The 27488-nt window shown below is 35.1% G+C and overlaps 1 protein-coding gene across 2 annotated transcripts in view; it reads left to right on the forward strand.

The window, feature by feature from the left end:
- The window catches only part of LOC135116888 (neuropeptide FF receptor 1-like), a 135693-nt gene that overhangs the window by 69503 nt on the left and 38702 nt on the right, over positions 1-27488 (forward strand). For both annotated transcript variants that reach the window (XM_064034534.1, XM_064034535.1), the window contains exons 2-3: positions 16306-16448; positions 23374-23600. In XM_064034534.1, coding sequence (XP_063890604.1) covers positions 16306-16448; positions 23374-23600 — 370 coding nt within the window. The remainder of the gene's footprint in view (positions 1-16305; positions 16449-23373; positions 23601-27488) is intronic.

The following is a 27488-nucleotide window of genomic DNA, read 5'->3' on the forward strand; positions in this document are numbered from 1 at the left end:
GTAGTAACAGTCACTCACTTCAAAACTTACACAAACTCACATAAAATAATTATTATACCGGAGCAAAACTAAACAATGTTGTCGCGTCAAAATCACGATGACAGATCCGTATTATGTAGTTGATGTGTTTGTTTGCGTTGTTCTTATCCTTCTTCTCCCTCTTCTAGGTTGTGATGATGACGAATGTTCAGTGTTAGATGATTGCTGTGTGTTCTGTTCCTGGGTGGCTGTTCCCGCTTGCGTGCTTGGTGATGGATGCGTGTTTTGTGTGTCTGGTGTATGTGTGACAGTGTGTGAGTGTTGTTCTTCTACTGTTCGTACGAATACTGTGTCTCCTAATACTTTGCTGAGTATGATAGATGAATGTATGGCTGCTTGTTTTTGGAGTATGTGAATGTTAATTGAAGCGTCTAATTGGTCTATGTATTTTTTAATGCTTTTTGCTACGATGCCCGTTACGCCTACTACTATCGGAATGATAGCCGTTTGTGTATTCCACAGCCGGCTGATTTCAGTTTTCAGAAGATGGTATTTGCTTAGTTTTTCTATTTCTTTGGCTCCTATGTTGTAATCTGACGGTACGGTAATATCTATTAAGCATATTAGTTATTATATTATATTAGGTTATTATTAGTTATTATTATTAGTTATTATATTATATTAGGTATTATATTATATTAGGTAAAAGTTTTCAAAAAGTTTAAAAAGTCGTGGTGGCCTAGTGGGTAAAGGACCAACCTCTCAAATATGAGGGCGCGGGTTCGATCCCAGGTCAGGCAATGCAACTTTTCTAAGTTTGTATGTAAGTACATCTTAGACACCATTGGCTGTGTTTCGGATGGCACGTTAAACTGTAGGTCCCGGCTGTCATTGAACATCCTTGGCAGTCGTTACGGGTAGTCAGAAGCCAGTAAGTCTGACAACAGTCTAACCAAGGGGTATCGGGTTGCCCGGGTAACTGGGTTGAGGAGGTCAGATAGGCAGTCGCTTCTTGTTAAGCACTGGTACTCAGCTGAATCCGGTTAGACTGGAAGCCGACCCCAACATGATTAGGAAAAGGCTCGGAGGATGATGAGGATGATATTAGGTAAAAGTTTTTGATATCATTCTATGCTATGTCTATCTGGCGCATTCCAGAAACATATACTAAGTTGATACTTGGTCTTACTAAAACCTATATAATTGTAACAAGGGTAAATAATGAGAATTCTCGTACATTTAATACCATCGTGAGGCTTTTTGGCCTCTGTACAATGAACACAGAATTTCTAAATAACGTAATTTCACTTCCATGTTTCAGTAATTAAAAAATGCTTCAGAAAGTTAAGGGTCCGCGTTAAAAATTAACGAGGCGGGTTTTATTTATGACAGAGATGGTTTTATTTAGAGTTATGTTACCAAAAAGTGTTTTATACATATACGAAGATCATCAATAATACGAAATCATGAAATAAATGTTGGAAACGTTTGAGGTCGCTTAATTCCACGTAAAGAATTTATATAATACTTTTTACACATTGTAGAACGGCAGACTTAATCTATTACCAGTCTACATTATATTATTTATTAGTCTAATTTTATCCCTTAATAATAATTATTACATTGTCTACAAAATCTGACTTATTGATATAATAAAGTCCTAAGCCTTATTTTAGTTTTCCAAAAATAACACAATGTATCTTTGATAACTACTTAAAATAAGCTCCGAATGAATATTTTTTGTCAATTCTTTTATGGCTTCAAGTAATTGAAAATATAATTAATGATAATGATTTTGTCAAATATTTTCAGGCAGATTTCAAGCGATAATGTGGTCTTAATGTCATATATTTCAGATTATTATAATAAAATTACAATAAAAAGAGTATTAAAGAAGATTTATGCGTAACGGTATGCAGAATATTTTATCATCCTGCAATTTCTAATTGGGTAATAATTTTCTATTTAAGTAATGTAGATTTTTTTTCTGTATTTAGGGATCTTTAATCTAACTCTTTTAGAAGCTGGACTATTTTACTAGTAAAAAATCTTTCTTTTGTATTTGATTCTTCTTAATTAAACCTAACCTTCGATTAACAGTCTGGTATAATACAAATGGAAAAAAGACCATAAGATATTTTTAAGCTAGACCTTTCATGAAAACAAACATCCCAGAATGTCACAAAAACATTGTAAATCACGAAATCGATCAATCGGAAATCATATCAATTTGTCATTTCCAACCGATTTCAATCGAACAAAAAACAAGATTCAATCGAATGGAAATTGATCATTATGTCATTTGTCTTTGGTTAGTTAATGAGGTTTCCAGTCTTGACTTTATTTATTCAAAAAAGGTTTAGGTACAGTGAACAAGAATAATGAATAAAAAGTGAATAAGGATTCGGTTGCCGGCCTTATGTGACCTTCTGGACTTCGGGATGATTTTTGAAAATTTTAAAGACCCATAAAAAGTTGGGCCCAACCCAGGAATTGAACCCGGACCTAGTGCACGACAGTCGCGTTTGCGACCACTGTAACCAACGATGTTTTTTGTTCATAATACATACAACAGTTTTACCAAGAAATGGTAAAACCAATAATTTATTTCAACCACAAAAAAAAATCTGTAAAAAAAACCTTTAAGTTAAACGGTTTTGTCTTATGTGCACCGAAAACTAGAAAATAAAAAAAACTGTTACCTATAAACCTACGTAAGTGGTCCCGGTCATATTAGACTAAAATAAAAACGTGGGGCCCATTACCTAACTATTGCTGTAATACTTTCTTCTAGAGGTATAATAGGTGTGGATTTCTACTTACTATAATCGTAACTGGAGATTTTGACACCCAATAATCAACCGTAGCGGCTTCACCAGCGAACGCCGAGCTCACGATCTACCAAAGTATACAGATATGCTTTGCCATAGGTAGGATTTCAAAGGCAAATTTTTAAACGGTGTTACTAATAAAACCGTTTAAAAATGTGTTAAATGTGCCATTTAAAATCATATATTTTTCGAAATAATTTACAAAATAATGGATGAAAAATAAAGCTTACTCTAGATTTAATTAGCTTGTATTTACTTTGTTTGCCTTTCCACTTAACTTCAGTTTAATGATATCTGTTAACCGTTTGCCACTACAAAATATCCAATTATGAAGAGAAGGCTTAGAAAAGGACGAGAAATTGATTTACCTGTTAAAGTAATAGGACACAGTAACACGGCTGAAAATCGATTTGAAGTATCACTAACGTTTGTCAGTCATTTGGCCTCTTTTTGAAGAATTTTGATCTGGTTTATGTACATGTATTACTTTGGGTACTTTAGAGTACAGTGAACCCTAAAGGGGTCCAAGTAGGCTTTTTAGGGTTCCGTGCCCAAAGGGTAAAACTTTTGTATCATATATCCTAATTGAATAAGTGAGAAAAGTGATGGTAATAATTGCTATGAAATACCTATGTGTTGATAAAATTAATTACACGAATGTTACTGAGGAAATTGATGTGTCAATAAGTTATTTTGAGATAATTTTCGTCAGTTAAATTATTTTTCTAAAGTATGCTTAGAATTTTGTATTTTGGTCCTTGAAATATTCTTAAGATAAAATTCAGACTGAAATGGCTTGTCACTAAAGTGCTCTTTAGTTTCAAAATACTAGTTATGTATTGGTACTATTTTTATCTTTGAGTCGCGTCAATACACTTAGTATTGACTAGCTTCTGCCCGCGACTTCGTACGCGGATCCTGTCCCTTATGCCAGCGACTACGGGGTCAGCAAAATCAAAGATCTTAATCGTCTGATATTGAATTTTAAGAGCCCGTTGACTTGAAAACAACGGGATACGCATTAGAAACGTTCCATATATTTAATTTTTGTACTTCAACGGCAAAAGCACAGCAGACTAAACAAAACGCTGAGAACTGAACCGCAATAGACGCGACCATAGGGATAAATGTAGTGATTCTAATTAGTCCGCATTTAAGTTGTGTGTGGCAAAAATATTACACGTATTACGTAAAAAACATTAAAATAGATGACAAAGTCGTGGTGACTTAGTGGAAGTCGTGGTGGTTTAGTGGGTAGAGAACCAATCTCTCAAGTATGAGCGTGCGTCTTTGATTCCAGGTCTGGCAAGTACCTGCCAATGCAACTTTTCTAAGTTCGTATGTAGGTACTTTCTACGTATATTTTGGATACCAATGACCGTTATTTGGAAGGCTTAAACTGTAGGTTCCGGCTGTCATTGAACATTCTTGGCAGTCGTTATGGGTAGTCAGACCAGTAAGTCTGACCAGTTTTACCAAGGGGTGTTGGGTTGAGCGGGTAACCGGGTTGTGGAGGTCAGATAGGTAGTCGCTCCTTGTAAAACACTGGTACTCAGTTGCATCGTGACTGGAAGTCGACTCTAACATAATTGGGACAAAGGCTCTTGAGATAATAACGACAATAATAATGAGATATAAGCACCGCAGGACATCTGAGGCTGATGACGGGGAGTAGCTACCGCGGGGCTGTATATACTGAGTTCTCCAGGGAGAGTATACTGCCCCCATCTCCGGCAGGTCAGAGTGAACCATGACGGGGTAGGTCTCAAGCCTCTGGCTTGGCTTGGCCGTCCAGAGTGGAGTCGCTAGAGCAGGGTTAGTAGCCCTGCTCGGAGGATGCCTCGTGGTAAGTGACCCACAGGGAGCGCGTAATCTGCGTTTAAAATCCGCCGAGGTATTCTCACACTTCAGCCGCTCATGTCCCTGTTGTCCTCTTGTTGCTATTCAGTGACTGATTCCCGGGGCCCAGTAAGTGAGCTGGCGAAGTCTCCACCAGCAATTTTTACATGTATCTAATACATTGTCATCGGCAGGTGCCATAGTTCCCGTAGTTTCCCCATTCCTAGTCCATTAGCATCCCATCACAATAGCCCAAGTAATTTTCATCCACAGTTAGCGGTATGGTATAGGGATTGTCTTTTTTTTAACGACGTCCACCGGGGATTGTCCTTGAGTTCATATTTCTATAGTGTATAAAGGGATAATCGTCGGTTTTGTGTCACCATACCTATTTCATAACATTCGTTTCTATACATTTTAAGTGTAGTATTGCTCTTGAAGTTCCACATCAGGTGTTCCAGATCTTCGATGTATATACGTCAATAAAGAGTGCTTATTAGATTGACCACTTTTGCAAAAACGTCATATCTTTATATGCTATAGTCTAGCTGGGCTCCTGGGGTTCCACATCAGGTGTTTTACATCTTCAATTTTTATAAGTCAACAGAGAGTGCTTATCAGATTGAACAGCTTTTGCTAAAACGTCACACCTCTATATGCTATAGTCTAGCTGGGCCCTGGAGTTCCACATCAGGTGTTTTAGATCTTCAATTTGTATAAGTCAATAGAAAGTGCTTATCAAGTTGAACAACTTTTGCTAAAACGTCATACCTGTATATGGTACAGAGAAGCTGGGCTCTTGGGGTTCCACATCAGGTGTTCCAGATCTTAAAATTTATTATCTCAGCTGAAAATGCTTATCACATGAAACAATTTTTGCTATGGCACCATTTTGGTATCTCTTATAGTTTTGTTGGTCTGTTGGTGTTCTGCACCAGGTCTTCAAGTTTCGAAGATAAATTATAGCCTATATGTTGACCAGGCTTAATACTGATACAACAAAGAAAAAATCATTGAAATCCGTCCAGTAGTTCCGAAGATTAGCGTGTACAAACAAACAGACATACAGACATACAGACATACAGACATGCAGACATACAGACATACAGACAGAATTTTTTTTTTGGATTTGTGCTCCATTACTGTTTCTAAACCCCATCCAATTATTATTTTTTTAATATATTCAATGTACAGACACAGTTTTTTTACAGATTTATTATATGTATAGATATGGATCTAGAATCTTGCGTTTGCTCTCGAGGGAAAATATGTCAAGTGTTTCTATTTTGTGTGTTTGTACATAAAAATAACTTTGCATATTCTCTGGTGCTTTAATACTTTTGTAAACGGCTTTCACTGAAATAACTTTTCGCAGTCAACCTTTAGTAGTGTGATCTTATGTTTTTTATAATCGTATGAAGAAGTTACTTATTGTGCCTTATCCACTTATCAGTTTACTCAACTCGAACGTCAGTAAGTACGTCCACCAAATACTAGCATCAGGTATCTTACCTATCACACAGTGAGCTGGACTTCCGTATTGGTAAAAAAACTGAAGACTGCACCTCATTTTTCATTCATTTTGATCACAAACGTATAAAATAAAAATAAAAAGTATACTAATTCATATTGCTCTCGTCGAGAGTCGCCCAAAAATGACCAAAATCAAACTCCTAACAAAAAATTATGTTCAGATTAATTTTAATAATCTAAGATTGCACCGCAGAAGTTGCACAAAGTCCTGATAATGACAGTCGTTGTCCTGACTGCGAGTGCAAAGTGAATGAACTTGTGACTGCGGGACGGCACAACTATCGTGAAGTCGTCAAGTTCTATTGTCCGCCCTAGTTACTAAGGTTCAGATGCTAAGGCTTTTGAGGGTAGAATAGTGAACGTTATTTTATCTGTCGCGTTTAGTTGTACAATTTTGTGCTCAATTATGACTTTATCTTGCCTTGAAAGAGTTAAATAACTACTTAGGGAAACAAAAACAATGGGTGACACCTTTTAAAATGTTGAGGCAGTATGTTATTTAAGGTAGCTCTATTACAACAAGTCAAAATATGAAGATGTGACTCAATGTAACTGCCTAGGGACTAAATAAGTAATATACCTAAGTTGGTATATTAATTTTGAGAGTACCTAAATTCATCTTAACATTTCACTTACTACAGGTATGAGTTTCTACGCTACAGTAGAATTTCCTTATGCAAACATTTTGTAAGCGCACGTAACTTTACCAACCAACATTTCAAGTTATATTTTGTTAATTAAAGTTGAATCACTACATTGACTTGTAAGACTCTCTTACACAATCAAAATTCATTACGTACACTCAATTATCAACCTTATGTATATTAAGTGAAGGTATTAAATCACTTGCTTATGTTCATCGATTAACAAAATCGTTCGGTATGTGAGTGACATCTTGAAGGCCTACGAACTAAATTAATTAAGCGCTTACCACTACTTTGTTAAGCATATTGTTGGTCTTCTAAGTTTAGGTTAAGTGTTTAGGAACTTTGTTATTACTTGTACATCTAGAACTTACCTTTTGTATTGTATTAATCAATAGGTTTACTTAGCCAAGGTTGTGTATGTTCGCGCCAATTTGCTCTGTTTTTCTCATTTTTGCAATACCTTTACTATATCATGATAGTAACCCTGTTTGTCTAGCCGGCCTTTACACCAAAATGACAGAAATAAATTATACACAGATCATCTAGGAGGCAGGCGAGAAAGGACACGGGCTAGTTTATATCCGGGTGTAAGAAGTAGTTCCCGCGGGATTCCGGTTAAACTGCGAGAAACACCTAATAGGTTCAAATAACATTTTAATTACCATTTAAACTAATCAGGATTATTTCGTAAAGAGCACGCTTAAACACTGACCCTAATTGGGTAGATTTTACGTCCTAAACATTTTAACCTATATCAAAAATTCTCCTCAATTCTAAATATTTTAACCAACAAATGGAGAAATAATTACGATCTAAAGCTTTACGTACAAATGGTCTAAGCAATTTATTTTACTTTAAATATTTATATCTACGTATTTGGGTTCTGGCCTTTTTGACCTTGGCCCAGACATCATCGCTAAATTGTGCCGGTTTCATTTGGATTTTCCTTTTCATATTTTCATTTGAGAATATCTAAATGTTTGCACGTGGTTTACACATTGTAAACGTGTTAAATGACGTGTATTTTATTCTTAAATAAAAGAAATGTTGTATACATTTCATTATCCTGCTAAAATTTAAATCTAGTCCGAAACAAAGCAAGATAGGATAAAGGTTCCCTCATAGAATTTAAAATGAGTGTGTCACTTACATAATTTGATTATTTCACATCTTCAAAAAAGCCTACAATAAACAAATATTCCAGCATTACCTAAATCGATTGCCAAATCCATTACTTGACAAAAAATGAGGCGCAAAATCACACAGAAAGATGGTTTATGAGAACAAAGTAAAAATAACTTCTCATTAGTTTTAAGTGAGTGAGCAGTTTCTATGATTTCTTTTGTGTTCACATCAATGACTTGGAGTTTTTCAAAGCTCAGTATTATAGCGCGATTATGCTTAGTAAATAGTTTTAAGTGATACAAATTATTGTTGCTTTAGAAGGTCTAGGCTAGTGCACACAAAGGTAGAAAGCGTTCAAATGCTTGTTTTCTGTATGCAATGAATTAAGCATGTAATAAAAACTTTTTTACAAAAAAATTAAACCGACTTCCAAAAACACTTAAAAGCAAAAAAAAAAACTAATTTTAGGTGCATCGTCGGCCTAGAAGTCGGTGTCTAATCGATGTTACTAAGTTAATTTTGCCATCGACTTCTAGGCCGACGATGCACCTAAAATTAGTTTTTTTTTTGCTTTTAAGTGTTTTTGGAAGTCGGTTTAATTTTTTTGTAAAAAAGTTTTTATTTACAGCTTTTCAGTGATACGAATAGTTGTCACTATCCATATAAGTGGAAAGTTCTCATCAATACAAAGAATATAAGCCCAAATACGAGGTATTGGACATATTCAGTTGTCGAGTTCCCTCGACCCTCTCTGGTCTCCATCATCAGGTCAGCTCCAAACCTTCACTGTTGAATAGTGCTTTTAAGCATATACCTGAGTGTCAAGTTTGTACCCTACGTATGCCTACAACTTTCGAAGGTTGCCCTCGATTTCTCAGGGTTTCCACCATCAGATCCTGATCTGATGACGATGGAACAAAATGACAAACATACCCTTTCAAATAAAAAAAGAATTTTTGAAATCGGTCCAGGCGTCTTTGAGAAATCGAGTAACAAACATAAAAAAAAAAATACAGCCGAATTGAGAACCTCCTCCTTTTTTTTGAAGTCGGTTGAAAATACAATATGACTGGAAATAATTATGTTATGTTACTGCATCTGTGTATCGCGTATTTATCTAAAGATTAAAGATACAGGTCACAATTAAAAAGCGCATAAATATTTGGTCTGTTTACTTATGTCTATACCAGAGCTTAATCTATACAGGCACATTCAAAGTACGGTGACTTTTCAGTTAACACATTCACCAAGAGCCATTTTTTCATTTCATTTTCATTCAGAAAATCTTGTTGTCTCATTAAATAAACGAGTCATACAATAGCGGTAAATGAAGAAACAGGTTATATATTATTATTGTGGGCGAGATATTAAGTAGTAGGTGTTCCGCGTGGGCATATTAATATTGTTTCAGCCATAATCAAAAATATAATTTTCGGAAACTGTTCCCGAAGATTTGTACACGAGTAAACGATTTGAAGACTGTCAGGCCTCAAGCGAACACAAAACGGTTCATATTTCTAAGAAATAAGGCCGTGACACGACTTGTCGCATTCAATTCCGTAGATATTCACCAAAGTATGGGTGACAGCTGTATGACGTAGGTAAGGTTATGTGAAATTAAATTACTTCTGTCATGTATTAGAATGTCAACCTATTTGCAAAGCGTTTCAGTTTTCGTTTGGACGTTTTCGTAGATGTTCTATTTAAGTGGTAGGTTATAATTGAACAGGGGCTGCGGAATTGTTCGAAAGAGTTACCGCGGCCCTGGTACATAAAAGGCCTACGACGGAACACGACGGTTTTTAGTCAGTAAGAGTCTGACACTCTCTCACCGCTGCTAATCCACAGCGGAAGGGGTAATTTGATGATTTTTGACGTGGTTAAAAAAAAGTTATAATTGAACAGTCCTCGTAACTATAAATAAGTTAATCAATCTTAAGTTCAAGTTCAAGTAAATGAAAATTCCTATCTTTATTTATTATTTAAGGTAAATGTTTACTGGCCTAAAAACCTAGAAAATACAGCTTTTAATAAATTATAAACTAAAACGATTTAACCAGAAACTCGTGTTATTAAGAGTCGTTTATCTGATGAGTGTAACACAAAACTAATGGGCGTTTTGTCTTCCGACGTATAAATAGACAAACAATATGTCTGCAACAGCTTGAGTTAGAACATTTGGCGTATATCGAGTTACGTCACTATTCAGAATAATTGATTTAGCCTACGTGCACACTGGAGACTAAACAGTCGGCCGACTGGCGGCAGCTAGTTTTTTTTTTTATTACCAGTTAATTATACCTTGTAATGGTAAATTGGTTTATATTCATTACATTACCTGTTCATTTTGTTCTATAAGATTTTTATTTAATAAGTCAAAGTCAAAAACGTTTATGAGACTAGGCTAGTATTTAGCACTTTTTCACGTCAAATTTACTAAAGGACAGCACCCCCAAAACTTCCTTCCCTCCCTTCCCTCCTTTCACACTTCCTAGTGTTATGGCTGGGAAGAAGAAGTGGTGAAGAACCAACTTCCTAGCAACACAGCTGTCTATTACAATTTAATTATAAATAAATTACAATTATACAATTCAAAATAGTTTCAAATTATATTCCAAAAAAAAAAAATGTCCACTTCAGAGCTGCCATCTGCGTGTATCTGTGAAATAATCATTAACATTATAGTAAGCCTTTTTAATTAAAGTTTTTAATCGGTTTAATACCGAACCAATACCTGATCGTTGTAACGTGTGTACTTCCATTCATCTTCATACTGATTTATGAGCTCAAACCAACTATCGGCCGACTAAAAGTGTGTATATAGTATGCGCGTACTCTTAAGGTACACATTGACTGCTACGCAACAGATGTAATTGAAATGAAATACGAGATTGCAATCATGTGTGTAGGACGTACTAAATTCGGATAATCGTACTGGCGTTGCCATTGTTACGGATAAGTGGATACCGACCTTTAGATTTGACATTTGAAAACCTCTTGGTTTCGAAGTTTTATTTACAGAAAAAATCTCTGTATGCCACCAAAATAGAAAAATAATTTGTAATCGAATATGAAATGGGAGTGCACTGGAACCTGAAAAAAAATAAAGGAAAGATTTTAAAAAGCATGAAATAATTTCTAACAACTTAAAAACCTTACGAAAGGAAACCAACATGCTTGATTCTATTAATTTGCACCAGGCCTAATTAATTTTGTTGATAACGGAGTGAAACTTTTAATTGCTTAAAATTTAAACAGTAATTATCACGCAGACATGTTTCTACTTAAGTGAAGTAATTATAAAATATATGTTATGACACACGAAATTGTTACATGAACTTTACGGCAAGCTTCAAACTTTATTCGGCAAATACTTTCTGAAAAAATACTTATTCCTTTTATGACAGTAATAAAAACGAGGTCAACAGTAACTTATTCATCAAATAATCTTCGAATAGACGTAGAGTCAGCAATAAAAGCGGTAACTACATATAATAACCGCTATCTAGTACTAATGTGTCGTAAAACAATTTCCCAATGGAAGTCCGGCCGTCATTTGTAACGTTACCTAACATTTTATTTCGTAGAGTAACTCACACTACCCATATTATAGTCACGGTCTTAAAAGCTATTCTAAAATTAGTGAGTGAGAAATGCATTGTAAGAATATTGCATCTTGCTATAGCATTTATTTGTAAGTTAATGTGACTTTAAAGTACAAAGGGCTTTAGAAGCAATGTGACTGGAATAGTAAATCTGATATTTCCTTTCGTTCCAACCAAACCGCGACATTTTATAATAATTCTGAAGATAATCGATCTATGACCCCTTTATCTGAAGTATTATAATACCAAGTACCCAGTGCCTTCATAGCAGTCGTTGTTAGATTTTGAGAGAACTCTAACCCTATCGATCGTTGGTTCAGTAGTAGGTAATCCAAGAACCTGCACGCTAGATTCTAGTTACATATAATTATGACCAAAAAACTTGTTATAGTTTGGTTTGTGTTAGTGTGTGATCCTCCAAAGCCAAGGCTTCACCTGTTCCAAGTGCATGTGGCTTAAAGCCAAGAATTTCTCGACTCCTTAAGATAACAATCCCTCTTGTCACTTGATTTAATACAAAGCAAGACCATTTGTTTATGTTCTTATATATTACAAAAAATATTTGCGACGTGAATTGTTATGCGTCCTGCATTTGTCGTGGGACGGTAGAGTGAGAAATTTTATTATTCTAGAAGTAGCTAGGAACTTTTGCGGGCAAAGAGAGTGCAATGTTGAATGTGCTAAGAGTTAGATATAAAGGTTAGTGAAATACGGACCAGTTTAAACAAAAGTTTTAAATAAAGCACCCTGAGACGCTTATTTGCAGAAAAACATTCAATTATAAGCTCATGAAAGTATATTAAAGCATTTTAAATACGATGTGTATATTAATTTCCCTAAGCGGTTTTTGTTTTAGTCACTATTTATACTGATGTTCATATATAAAAATATGGTTTTTCTTCTTACTTTCTAAGTAACAGAATAATTGGATTAAAATATTCTTAATCTTTTCTATGAAAAGTAAGTACCTATTCTAGTCTCGGTAATTGACAGTCGGTATTTTTTCTTTTCTATGTTACCAAGAACGGTTTTCTTTCCCTATTCCGTCTATTTCTGAACCTTATGTATTGAAATAGCTGGACTTGCTTGCAACTGACGTTTTCCTTTACTGTAGTCAAGTTTTGCTGAGTTTTATCCAATTCTGAGTACTGTAAATTCATAATCTGTAAGTTTAAGTTCACTTTGCACTGAAAAAAAATCTCATTTGTCCTATAAATAGCTCTAAAAACATTTAATTTTAGTTATAAAGCTTGTTAGTTTAATTTTAATTAATTTCAAATGTCAAGAAGTTGAAAACTGCATGCAATATTCTTTCGTTTTAATTTTAAAATGCGAAGGTCAGGTCTTGCCCTTTTAAAATTGTAGTATCAGTACCACTCAGTACCTGTTTTTCTCAAACGCATTGCGTAAGAAAAATATGACTTCTGCTATTTTAAATAACTACCAATTTGTATACTCTACCGCATCACAATAAAAGCCTTCGTAAAACTAAGGCTCAGTTGTTTTGAATGAAAAATGTAGTATAAACCCTGTAACTTAGAGTACATTTTTGTTTGAGTTTGTTTTAGTTGATTTCTGATCGAATCTGAAGAAATTGGAAGTTTTGCTTGATTTGATATAGACTTAGGAGTTGTTAACAAAGAATTCCGTATTTTCTTTGTCTGAAATTATACTGGAAATCTTAAATACAATTCTGGTTTTACAATGGAAATCCATTGTAAAACTTTCCTAAAACCATCAGTGGTATACCTACTATATTTTAGGTTTAGCTTTGTATTTCAGTACCTATGTAAATCTGTCGATGGAAAAATAATTTTATTCTACTGTAACAGATCGCAAAGATAAAATACGGATATAGTACTTTTGAATTGTTGAAACAACAGCATTTCTAGATTTTTTATCTTTTTTCGGATCTCTTAATGTGTATATTGCGTGGAGTGACCTAGACTGAAATAGACTGTAAAATTACATAATTTGAAAAGCATAGATCTACGACAATTAAATGCCATGACCAGAAATAAATAAAACACTGACACTAATTCAATTATTATAAATTTAAAAAAACCCCCGACCCAAAAAAGTACGCAATAATTATGACAAAAGGTTAAAAACGCTAAACCCTATAAAAAGCAAAAAATAACTTTTAACACTACGTAAACAAAATTTTGTCGTGTCGGGGGACCGCTCTAATTCATTACCATAGATACGTGTTTCTTTATACGAATGTTGTAATTAAGAAGGTATCATTTGATTTATGTAAGTATTTTTAAAGGTAAAAAGCGGTCCCCCGACACGTCAAAATTTTGTTTACGTAGTGTTAAAAGTTATTTTTTGCTTTTTATAGGGTTTAGCGTTTTTAACCTTTTGTCATAATTATTGCGTACTTTTTTGGGTCGGGGGTTTTTTTAAATTTATAATTTAATTTTATTTCATGCTTTTTGAAGGAGCTCCTTAATTTTTCCTTCTTTTATTTAATTTCTTTTATTTTAAGATGGTGTCGCTATATGCGATCTCGGCCAAAGGAAGCTGTTTAACAATCCTCATGACAAATTGGCTCTGGGAGAACTGCACAGATTGATAAACAATAAAGATTAACCTTTGGTCATTCTAGATTTTCAGTAAAAATATAAATCGGTATATCCGTTTCATTCCGGGATTCCAGGGTTTCATCCGCCACATCCCATTTCCAGCATCAGGTTCTCGTCAATCAGAAACATGAAGAGAACTCGTCAAGACAAATTCAACGAGCCCAAACTCGATAGGTTTACTAAAAGGCAGTTCAGGGTTACGTCTCCTACCTTCGGGCCCTAACAGCAGACCAGCTCAGTGGTTCCAGAAGACATTAGTGTTTCAAGTTGCAGATCCTAAATAATGCTTGCAAGTAAACTGAGTGTGTAATATTCCTATCACATGTAACAAACGAGCTGATGACCTTGAAGACCTGAACCGATTTCCACCAAACATAGCTAAGAACACTCCCGACTGACATACCTTTTAAACAAAAAAAACCGCATTACAATCGGATCATCCGTTTGGGAGCTACGATGCCACATACACACACACACACACACACACACACACACACACACACACACACACAGACACGTCAAACTTATAACACCCCGTCGTTTTTGCGTCGGGGGTTAAAAATAGGTAAATTATCAGGAACATAGTCATAACGACAATTGTCGCAATTTTCTAAGAAATGACGACTTAAAGGTCAATACTCTTTATTAGGATTAATACTCCTACGCCTAGAACGATTATTTAAGCAATATTGCTAGGCGTAGGAGTCACAATTTGTTATACACTGGCAGATGTTTCAAGGATTCAATTTGAAGCTAACATCACTACAGAATTTCGTAGCTAAAACTGACTCACTTATCTCTAGGATGGCTTAATGAATCATTTGATATAATATTGTCAGTAGATTGGTTATAGAAATTACTCTCTCCAAGAATGAATAAAATTAAAACCGACATATATATAGAAACAATCGGTGTAATTAAAAAAAGCTAATCAGACGCATGACAAAACGCGTTTGAAAAATAAGATTCCGAAAACTTGAATCCACTTCTTTTTTTGAAGTCAGTTAAAATACGATAAGTATATCTCTGTATACTCAATAAGTCCTTCGAGCTTTTCGTGTGGATTATGGGCTAAGAGTAATCCATTATTAAAAACCTCTAAATCTTCTCTTTTTATTGCCTTGTTATTAATGGTAGCTATAAATCACGTGAACTTATCCAATTTGCATTTCTGCTTCCTCATTGGCGAAAGAAAAATATCAAAGCAAAGATTCGAATGGGAATTATAGCAATATCCTTGAGTTACTGAAATTATCTTTCAGTCATTTGCATACTTTTCAGCAATAAAATTCCCTCATAAGACAAGGCTGTATTTTTTCTTTACTTTTGTTCTATATGAAAAATATAATTTATAGACTAATTATATACTTTTTTTCAACACGAATAATTTGGAATTTAACTAAAAGAAATAAAATGTTGTTTTTTCTACACCTACGTTTTCTCTGAGCCAATATTTGAACGCTCAATACATAAAGCAAACATATTCGGCAAATATCTTTAGTATTCTCTTATAGAATTCCCTAAAGGTATAGACTAGGTAAACAGCTTTTTGATAGGGTTTCGTGAAGGCTTGTGTCGGCTAAGAGATTAGCTGCCAGCAGTCTTGGAATACTGCCAAGATAGCTGGACAAGCATGAAATGCTGTACGTTAGGAAGGTTTTTAATACCAATCATGTTTAGTATTTTCTCTTGTACCTATCGTATAGTCAGTCTAAGATGACGATAGACGATGTATGTGACGCGTAATATGCGCATTTTTTTTTCTTTTTTAGTCACCTCACCGTCTGAAATGCTTTGCTTAAAGAACTAAGTATATTTGCAAGATGCCACATCAAGACTGACAGTATCAGAAATCTTTAAGGAAATTAAATTCCTTGCCAACGATACATAAAGCGAAAAGAACGTGAGGCTTTTGCTTAGTATTTTCGGCCAAGGCTGCAAATAAACATTTTCTACTGTACACGACTTACTTTAAGCTTGTCTTCTATGGTACATATAAAATTAATTTACTGCTTCTGCTGTTAATATACGAGCAATTTTTGAAATGTATTCGTCCTCTGTTTTAAACGACTTCCCAAAACATAGAGGCTCTCAATGCACCTGTATTTTTTCTGTCGTACTTAATTTTGTACTCAAAGTTTTTGTTGTATGGTTCCAGCGTCACAAACATATTCCTGGTGAACCTGTCAGTAGCAGACCTGCTAGTGACTCTGTTCTGCATGCCCGTGCAGATCGCCAAGTCCGTCACGCTGCTGTGGTACTTCGGCGAGGTCATGTGCAAGACTGTCAACTTTTTGCAAGGTACGTTCCCATTTTGATTAATTTAATATAAAGGATTACATAATTTGAAAGAGTTCAGTATAAAAAGCTGGCATTTCTTGTAAGTAAAATCAAAACTAATCCCTTATTCTGTATCACTTTAACCCCTTGTGTGTGAGGATAATATACCGTATCATAACTTCGTATTTTATAAGTGAGAGAGGGACTAAAGCTGAGTCATGAAATATTTTTTTGTTGTGTAATGTTTTGACACTTATCATAAACATCCTACTCGGTAAAGAAATTGTGTTCCTTATCTACAAGTTTGTAAAATTATACCAATGCAAATAAATAATGTGTAACAATTTATCAACGAAACCGAATGCTCCAACTTCTCCGTTGCAAGTACGTTTCAAGAAAATCAATTAACATAACAACGTCCCATAAGGGCACTCAGATTTCTTCACGTTTCGCCTTCCTTAATGACCCTCATTAATATCTTAAGCAGTTCCGACCAACATTGAGCACCTACTGAATAAAATATTACACAAATGGAACGTATTCTTGTAGCAATAAAAATACAAAGATATAACAGAACAATAGTACTCCTTACAGTTTATTTACTGAAAGTTTTATTTGAAAGAGAATAAGCTCAGAAAAGTAAGCAGCAAAGTGTGAAAATGGCGCATAAAAATAAAGTTGAGTTTAAGTGACAAGTTTGCTTTCTTGAAAGAGTGTAGTCGCACTGCGAAGTGGTGAAAATGGCTACTTTAATTCATAGGAGTATTTTCTGAAACAGTCGAATGACTAGGTAACCAACTATAACTTACAGAATGCTATTATCAATTATCTTGATCAATGAATTCACTAGGTAACCAACGAGTAGGAAAGTGCAAAAAGAAAAATATAAACGCATTTTGTGAATACCGATTACCGATAGCTTAGAGTTTTTATTTTTATTTAAAAATATTCCTAGAAACATTCTGAGAGCTTTTTCTGACCGATTCGACTGTCAGTACGTGAACCATTGCTGTATGGTTCATCTGCTGAATAATGTTGAAATATTATTTTAATGAATGTGAGAAATTTAATTTTAATTATTGTAATGTAACTGTATGTATTGTGATGAATTATTATTGATTTTTATTATGATAAGTTAAATTCATTCATTTGTATTGTTTGTAATTTATATGGGTGTAAAGGCCTGAAATAAATGATTTATTATTTATTATTATTATTTATGTTCATATGTTTATTTTCCTCGGCTATGTAGCCGGGCAGAACTAATGGCACGGGCCTAAGCCAAGTGCGCATCAGTGGGGTTAGTACTACTATTAGGTACATTACGGGAAAGCGGGACAAATTGTGTTTGTATATAGGTGTTAATATCTGTTGAGTTTACTTCACACTGTAAGAACTTACGAACTAACCTGCAAGTGTTTAATATCACTGCTTTCTGTAGTAAGTGATATGTGTGCGGGGGGAGGTTTAGAGAATTTAGGGATTGGTGGAGTTGTTTGGGGATCACGCCGGTTGTCGATAAAACTATTGGTACTATTGATACTTTTTGTAAATGCCATAAGCGACTAATCTCATCTTTTAATTCTGTATATTTACTCAGTTTTTCGGCTATTGTTGATTGTAGGTTGTGTGTATTAGGGACTGCGATATCGATTAAGAATCCAGTTCTATTAACTTTGTCTATGAGTGTGATGTCGGGTCTGTTAAAGTGGATTGTGCGGTCTGTGTCTGTGTGTTATTATTATTATAAATGTATGTCTCTTTCTGACCTCGGGGCTACAGAGCCCCGGATTTTTGGGAGGCGAACGTGGGGCCGAAGCCAACACGCTGAAGCCCTTTTGAGACAACTTTAATGAAATGGCGACATAAAACCGACGATTATCCCTGTATACACTATAAAAACGTACCCAAGGACAATCCCCGGTTCTGTGCTAAACTATTGCTAAATATGGATTAAAACTACTAGGGCTATTGTGATGGGATGCTAATGGACTAGGAATGGGGAAACTACGGGAACTATGGCACCTGCCGATGACAATGTATTAAATACATGTTAAAATGGCAGGTGGAGACTCGCCAACTCACTTACTGGGCCCCCGGGAATCAGTCACTGAAAAGCAACAAGAGGGCAACAGGGACATGAGCGGCTGAGAAGGGTGAGGATACCTCGGCGGACTTTAAACGCAGATCACGCGCTCCCTGTGGGTCCAGCATCACCGGCCCACTCGCCACTTACCACGAGGCACCTACCCTCCGAGCAGGACTAACCTTGCTCTAGCGACTCCACTCTGACCGGCCGATGAAGGCAAGCCAAGAGGCGGGAGACCTATCCCCCGTCATGCTTCACTCCGGCAAGCCGGAGATGGGGGACAGTATACTCTCCCTGGAGCACTCGGATATATAGCCCCGCGGGGTCGCTACTCCCCGTCATCCGCCTCAGATGTATTATTTTTATAAATAATAAAATAAAATATGTTCTTATTCAAAACTAATTCACGAAGTTTTAAAAATTTAACTAAAACCATTCATCATTAAAAACCTAAGTTAAAAATGCTTAACCTCTAAAAAAATAACAGCGCACTGTTGAAAGTAAAGACGAGGTAAGTAACAAGCAATTTCCACGGCAGAACAAAGACTGTTAGCTGTCAAGTTGGAGCGAGACCACTATCAGACCAATTATTATAATTGCCTTAACGTTGTTGCAAAGCTATTTGTGAATTAAAGTGCTGAACTGTTTTACTTCACTTTTTCGGTAAACGTATTTTTATTGGCCGTTAAATGTAATAAAAATAACAAAATTCTAAAGTTAAAGGGTGTTTGTGTGAGAATATTTGAGAAAAAATCTTTTGGTTTTGCGTACACGTAAATAAAATTTGCAAAGGACATTATAAGTCACGAAAGATTAAACATCTTTAGCAAAGCATTCCTTTTATAAGCAAGTTTTCGAATAATATTAATTCTTTAAAAATATAATTGTGACTTCAAAATAGTTCCAAGTTGGTTACCATTATTGTGATCCATAGCAGTAATCTAGAAACTAATCAGATGTAACTGAATTATTTCGTTCGCTGTAATTATTTACGAGAACATCCTCCCTGTAGTATTGTGAAATGCGACTTAAGTGTACACCTGGGTGCTTAGGTTTATTTGATAGCCAAACTAAATGTTTATTGTTTCATTTTGAAGCTAGTAAATCCTGGTTTAGGTTGACAGTAAGATGTTAAGATGTTGAATGGCTTAGCTTAGACAGCGATGTAGTACTATCCTGAAGTTGTCAAACACTACGGTGGCCGTAGGTTGATGCCCCTAAAAATATTATACATCTATAACTTTGCAGGAGTTCTTAAAGAATTTACTTTCACTCGGAAACCAAATTCCCAACAAGCAATCAATCAGCTTGAATTGCTTGCAAAACTGAGTTGATTTCGTTTATAATACTTAAGTTACACACGACTATAAAAGGCTTTTATTGAAAATGATTATTCATTCTCTTCCCAAACGATAAAATGTCTGGCAAAAAGGCATTAAATATGGTAAATTTCTCAAAGGTAACTGTGGAAATGATGGCTTTATCAATATATTCCAGTTCATGAATTTTCCTTCAGTACAACACTTACTTACCCTTTCAGAGGTAAAAGTGTTGAAAAGAGAAACACTTGGTCTGTTGGACCCTATAAACGAAGATTTATGTAGATCCCAAACGTGACCAGTCTGTGAGATCAGCGGTAAAAGAGTTTTATTGCTACCAAATTAAATTTGTTGGGACATACTTCGGTTTTAGGAATTTCTGATTGGAAACTGTAAACTTGTAAGTTTATAATTTAATTCGATTGAGAAAGTTGCATGTGTGGAGTTAGTAAGAGTCCTTGGCATATCTTGTCTCAAACTTATCGTTTCTTGCGGATTCACTTGCGTCTTGCGGAGACTATTCTCAGCTGATTGAAAAAAAATCCTGATTATAATCTTATCATTGTCATGTCTTAAGTCCTTCAAATTCTTTAAAGAAATATAATAATATTTTGTCGATTCTAGGCTCAAAGCAAAATATGAATGGTACAAATTCAGAATTCTTAGTTCTGGAATAAAACGCTCGACTCCGGATTCAATCAAGTTGTCAATTATTATTCGTCTCATCTTTACAGCGAGCTGACAAAAACGGCTTTAATTAAGATTAACGGTCCAATCCTACGTTTGTGTTCAAAGGAAATGAACATAGAAGGTAAATAAACTAATATGAGACTTACTAATATGAGAGTTATAGATAATATCTTGGGGATGTTGAAGCGATTCGTATGCAGGTGGACAGTTTCGTAGAAATGGGTCTTAGTTTATATTTCGTAATATGAACTAGTACATGCGTTGGATGAGAGAAGATGTGTGATTAAACTAAACACATACTTCTTGGTTTAGTTATGGTTATGGCTCTAATACGATTGAAGAGTTTTGTGAAATACCGTTTTGTAAAAGCAGAAAAAGTTCAGAGATTGACAATGCCAATAAATTTAATTATATCTTTGATGTGTAAGTTTAATGCCGTGAAAGATTTTGGAAAATTAAAAAAAGCCTGCTGAAAAAGTGGAGTTAGCCATATTAGAGAAGCTTTCTAAAAAAAGTGAAGTGGTCCTTCTGAAAATCTTCTTATATACTAACAATATTAAGCACTAAGTTGTATAATATCAAGAAAATACAAGACTGAAGGCTGCGGCTGATAAGCCTGAAGCTTGATTAAATTTGTACATTCCACTTTGTTCGTAAGCTGGGTAACTTTCGGACATTGCCTGTTATTCGGTACATTTGGCGGATATTATTTCCGAAGATAGTATCGGGCGTGGATCCTCAAAGGGTTAGTGTACCTAAATAATTATGATCTAATTTTAGAAGTTACTTTAAGTTATTTTAAATAATAGGGAAGTAATGTGGCTGTTAATTTGTCACGTTTTGTCAAAATATAATTAAGACGATTGTAGGTTTATCCGAAGAGCTTATTCTAAAAATAAACATTACTCAAGCAGAACCTTTTCTTATCTCTAAGACGTGGAAGATTGGAAACCTCACAAAAGTAGGTAAAGAATACACATACCTTTCTCTCTTCGCTAGCTTTCATATAAATTCTTGTGATGACTCAGACATCAGAAACTGAAGTCGTATTACGTAACTTTATTAGACGTGTCGAGTCAAAAAGTCTTATATTTGCTATATCTTATAGCAACGCCACAGATGCAAAGAATATATTTGAATATTTTGATCCAGCATTGGCTCTATTTCTGAATATTTTTAGACGCTTTCAATCCGTCTGATCTTACATTTTTCAAACTGATAGTTACCTTTTGTAAGCACTTTTAAAAATAAAATATCGAGGTGACATAAAAGCTTATTATAATTTTCGTTTAATAACGCTGTCATTATTCCCAGAAATAATAACCAAATACTCGTAACACAAAACCCAGAAGGTTTAATAAAATCATATCAGATTTTCGACCCACATTTGTAAACAGACCAAAAATATTTTCGTGTTGGCATTCCTCATATTCATATTCATTTATTTGCATTCCATAATGTGTTTTACAGATTTTATACACACTAAGTAGGAAAAAAGACGTGACATTCATTGAAAAACTGGTTTTTCATATCAATATTTAACTTTAAACCGTTCTTTTGACCTTTGAACTATTGAAGACCTGTAGTTAAACAGTTAAACATTCAGTAAATACAGCAGGATTAAATTAGATTTACTTTCGGATATTGGCAAAGACCATAGCGTCGGTATTAGCTTGGGTCTGCCAGAAACTGTGCCAAACCACGAAATTCGACCCAGCATAATAATAAAGGCCATTTTGTTTCTGTGGACTGCCAAGAGATGGGATCGTTTAGTTGCTATATAAAATTAATCTAGGTACTTTTTCTTCCTGTGGTTTTGCCTATACTATGTTATTTAAGCAACCGAATTAAAGAGAAGCCTGTTATTATAGTACCCAAGGTACCAATGCCTTTCTACTCATATAAAAGTGGTTCAGGTGTGAAGAATGACAAGTAAACGAACGCTCATTATTTTCAATGGTGTACTAGCCGTTTTCCCGCGGTTATCACACGCGTACCGTTTGAAATATTGCCGTAACTGGATATAATATAAATAAAGCCATAGATACCTGGGAAAAGAGTAGCTTTCTAATAGTGAAATATTTTTTCAAATCAGTTCAGTGCTTTCGGAGCCTTTCGGAGCCAAAAAATTCTCTTGTCATATTAGTATAGATTATAGATAGAGCTAGAATTGTACACGTAAACGTAGCCTAACAATGAGTCCATGTTTTTAATAAGAAAAAAAATACTTTCCTTTATAGCGTTATAATACTAAAGAAAATCTCAAGCATACGGAACTGTAACGTTTATGTCCGGAGACAGCTTGAGAATGAACTGAACTTATGACCTAGTGTTGCGAAGCTGGCTTTAAGTGACGCCGTTGACTTTTATTGGATTATCCTACGGTTATAAATATTGAACGAGGTGTCTTACATAGTCTAGTTTACAGAATAAGGAGCTTTGACTTTGACTTTGAGTCTTCTATACTAATATAGTAAAGAGTTAACTTTTTTTTGTTTGTCTGCACCCTAAAGTCTACAAAACTACTGAACCGATTTGTAAAATTCTCTCACTATTGGGAAGTTAGACTATCCCAGAGTAACATATACCATGGTAGGTACATTTGGTCTGTATACTGGAAGAAATTTCCCTGGGACGCGAATGAAACCGCTCGAAAACAGCTAGTTTATCATAATACCATATATTGGATTAATTATGTTTTAGTTTATTATAATTAAGTTTTCTCTCACGTTTGTTAATATAAAAACTGTTTTTAAAGGTAATCAACTGAGCCATTTGTTCATTAATTGTGGTCATGTCTTTTAATAAATTTTATTTATTTATTATAATTTGACCTCCTTGTCCCCAGGAGTGGCAGTAGCATCCAGCGTGTTCACGATCACAGCGATGTCTGTGGACCGATACCTGGCCATCACGCAGTCGCTCCGGCAGCCCTGGATGCCGTCCCGCCGAGGGGCTTGCAGCCTGCTGGCGGGGCTGTGGCTGGTGGCTTTGGCCATCTTCGCGCCATTGTTAGCAGTAGCTACCGTGGAGAGGGAGTATGTTCCTTCTTTGTCGAGGACGAGAAATGGATCGGTAAGTATTTTATTTTTGTGACCCTTCGGTTGTTGGAAACGCGGAACATTATTGATTTATTATCTGTTATCTTCTATAACACTACGCTATACAGTTAATATTGCCTAACCCTTTTTAAAACTTAGGTTGGGGTTGGTTTCCAGTTTAAGTAGGTGTGCAGTGCTTTGGAGCTAATAGATAGTTTACAGACAGAAATATGTAGGAATTACGTTCTTTAGAAAGGAACCGGAAAGTTTTAAGAAGACCTTGAATAGTCAAATTTTTTTTCTTTTCTACAGGCACAAAATGTTGTAGGTACCCATAGATCTAAATTTTGAAGTTGGCTCTTGATTCGGATTTATATCCTCTGAATATAGAGAATTTCTGGCTTGAAAATAGAGATGGCTAGGGGAGTGCTATCAGCGATCAAATACCATAAGTACTACCTATACTCAGATGCAGGACCAATTTTGAATATCAACAAGTTGCACCAATATCGACACCCGCAATAATAGCTTGAAGCAATATTGCTCTTGCGATGCAATATCACTGCCATATAACCCTAAGTGCCCACTGAGAGGGTAGTTTGCCTGTTCATCTTGAAACTAAGAGAGCGCACACACTACAAACTCTTAGTCGCCCGATAGTTGGTTTGGGCTCATATATCAGAGTGAAGGTGAATGGAAGTACACACGTCACAACGATCAAGTCTTTGTTAGGCTGGGAAAGCCTGTCCAGACATGTATCACTTGCACCGTATCGTATCAAGCACAGCATCAAGTTGTCCGATTTGCTCCGTATGATGGACAAAAACCTACACGACATGGGACAGACCGTATCGTGACGGCGTATCGAGATCGCGTATCACATATGCGATCATGATACGCGGCGACCATACATGTCTGGACCTGGCTTTAGGTATCCGACATACGAAAATCTTTTTTCCTACATCGGGTCGACAGTTTAGTCGTCAGTGTGCGCGCAGGCTACAGCGGCTGAGTCAGTTCATTCAACAATACCAAGACGTTTTTCTATCAGGATTACCATCGAGATTAAAAATTCTTTTGAAATCATTTTTTCGCATTAGTGTTCCTTGAACTTTTAATGCAAGCGCTTCTTTTATTAAATCTTGATTTTATTGGAATAGATAAAATTATAATATTATTAAAGTGAGAAAATTTGATTTAGAGCTAAAAATATACGACCTTTTTAATAGTAGACGCTTAAATTATCGATTAAAAACTAAAAATATAGTCTCTGCAATGCAAAGTTACATCGTATATTTTCATCATTGTTCAACATAACCATAAAACTACTTCTACGACCAAAGTTTAACGATAACCAATAACAAAATACCATAACTTATAATATATTTTGATATTCTGCCTTAGTACTTCGGCACAGAACCGACATTCCTCGAATTCGTTTTATATCAAAAAACCCGATTTTCCCCTTCAAGTATATGGCCCAATTCTCCTACTTAAACCTTCGAAAAGGGTCAGATCACAAATCATTTTAACATCCTCAAGTGTTTTTGGGTAACTGCGAAATATCCAAGTTACTGTAACCTTTGCTTTAGTCCTTTGAAAATTTCACTAACTGGAACAGCCATGAGTACGAATCTCTATGTGAAAAAGTCTGCTAACTTAGCCGCAAAGGTCGAGGTAATGCAATAGATAGTTACAGATCACTTATGTACGGGTATATTGTCAAACACATGCTAAAACTCGATGACTCGCATTATCTGGCTAGCTGGGCATAGGCCTCTTCTCACACAGATAAGGGTTGAGTGTTAATCACCACGATTGATCGATGCAGGTTGCTAATTTCGGACTTTATAGACCAGGTTTCCTCAAGATGCTTTCCTTTACCTTAAAACGTCATTGGTGTAAAAAAATACGCTTAGAAAGTATGCCTGAACACATACACCAATACTTGAGATGTTGGCCTTTTGGCGACTTTATAAACTGAGAGCTATTGCGGAGAGTTATACTCCCAATATAAGATGTTTTGTGCGGAGGGTGATTAGATAGGAAACTTGTCCTTCCTGTCTGATCATTCCTTTATTTATTTATTTTCATGCTTTTTATTTTTCTTGTAATTACTAACATTAGGATATAAGCTATATGTAATACTAACAACACTATGGATCTTTGTTGTCCGAAATAAATGTATTTTATTTATAAACATGTAGGTACTAAGTATATACAGTAAATGGTGCTCTTTTAACTTTTGGCAGAGGAGATGGCACAGCAATAACGTCTCCAGTCGGTTACTTACTCTAAGTTTTAATCTCAACAAAATTAATTGGATCTTAGATCTGTGACAATTTGTTTAGATGAGTTTTTTTAGAAGAAAATCTTTTGGAATTCAGATCAAGGTGAGGTATTTAAATGTTATGGTTGCGTACAAGGAAAGATAAACGTAAAAATGTCTTGCGGTATTAAAAGTTACCACTGTTTTGTATAAGAAAATGTTTTCTAGGATAAGCTTTTTGTGCAGTATAAAAAAATTTATGCGATAAGCAGCTATGTTGTTGTCGATTTGTCTTCAGGAATATGGTGTTAAACTTAATAGCTTTCCGAGATATTGAACGTAGCTATTGCTTTAACGTTAGGTCGATTAAACCATCAATATTAATACCACCATTTAACTAAAACGATAACCAAACCATAACCAACCGCGTACTTGCCGCCCATTAGTCAAATTGGTGATTTGACAATTGAAAATGGTTCGGTTATCATTCTAGTTAAATGGTGCAACATACCTACTGTAAAAAGTCTAAAATGACAAAGAAGAGGTACCTACAAAACTTTACGTTCTTATGTTATTCAAGCAAATTCAAGCATTATTAAACTATCTTCCGTAATAAAACCTCAGAGTTATGTCTGTTACAGCTTTACCCACGTCATTTGACATCTTTGTCATTGAAATATTAAAGGATTAATAACTTTACAAGGTTCACGAAACTAATATCACAGCGGATGAAAACCACTTGTTTGTATCATGTCAAGGATATCGTCTTATGAACGGAAAACAAGAGAACTATATAATAAGTACTAAGTCAGAATTCCTTTCAACCTTTAAGAATCAGTGATCAAGGTTTTCTAAAAATCAAGTATTTAAAAAGTCAAAAATACCTATTAACTTTTGACTCCTGATGAAGTCAAATGTGAAATTAGGCGAAACTTCAAGGTATATGTCGAAAACAACGCAACCCTGCGTCAACGTGAAACTGACAATTAATTCAGAATTGATGAATGTTTTCCAAGTTGAAGGTACTCTTAAGTTACAACTTTAATATACATGATTCTACGAATTGCAAGCCATTGTAATCGGAATCTTGCTGAAATTATAAATCTGACAGAAACTTTATCTGTTAATTTATTTGCAAACTCTTAACTGGTATCTTGACTGAGTCATGATAAAAAAAAATTCATAATTTTTACTTGCACGTAGGTATTCTTTATAAAGAGTCTTTATTTCCTTTCCCTAAATGTAAAAGAAAATGAAATACGAAATATAATGTACCTACTCGTGTCAGGATTAAAAATGTCATATTGCTTTTCCGGGTGCCAACAATTTTTGTCATAACGCGCGTGACTTCATGTGAAATAGCAAGTCGTGAACATTTATGCTAATAAAATGTATCATAAAGATAAATGATGTCAATTTGTTTGTTTGTATGAACGCGCTAATCTTGGAAGTGGTCCTACTTGAAAACCGATTCATTTTCTCTTAGCCTTTATTGTCCCACTGCTGGACAAAGGCCTCCCCATGTCGTCTCCACACCTCTCGATCCTTAGAGTGTTGATTCATTATTTTTATCCAAAAATATATGCCGACAAATTCAGAACCTTCTTTGTGGGAAGTCGACTAAAAGTGTTATTAGCTATTTTTTATCCTTAT

This window comes from Helicoverpa armigera, chromosome 4 (assembly GCF_030705265.1).
Source record: "Helicoverpa armigera isolate CAAS_96S chromosome 4, ASM3070526v1, whole genome shotgun sequence".
Lineage (NCBI taxonomy): Eukaryota > Metazoa > Arthropoda > Insecta > Lepidoptera > Noctuidae > Helicoverpa > Helicoverpa armigera.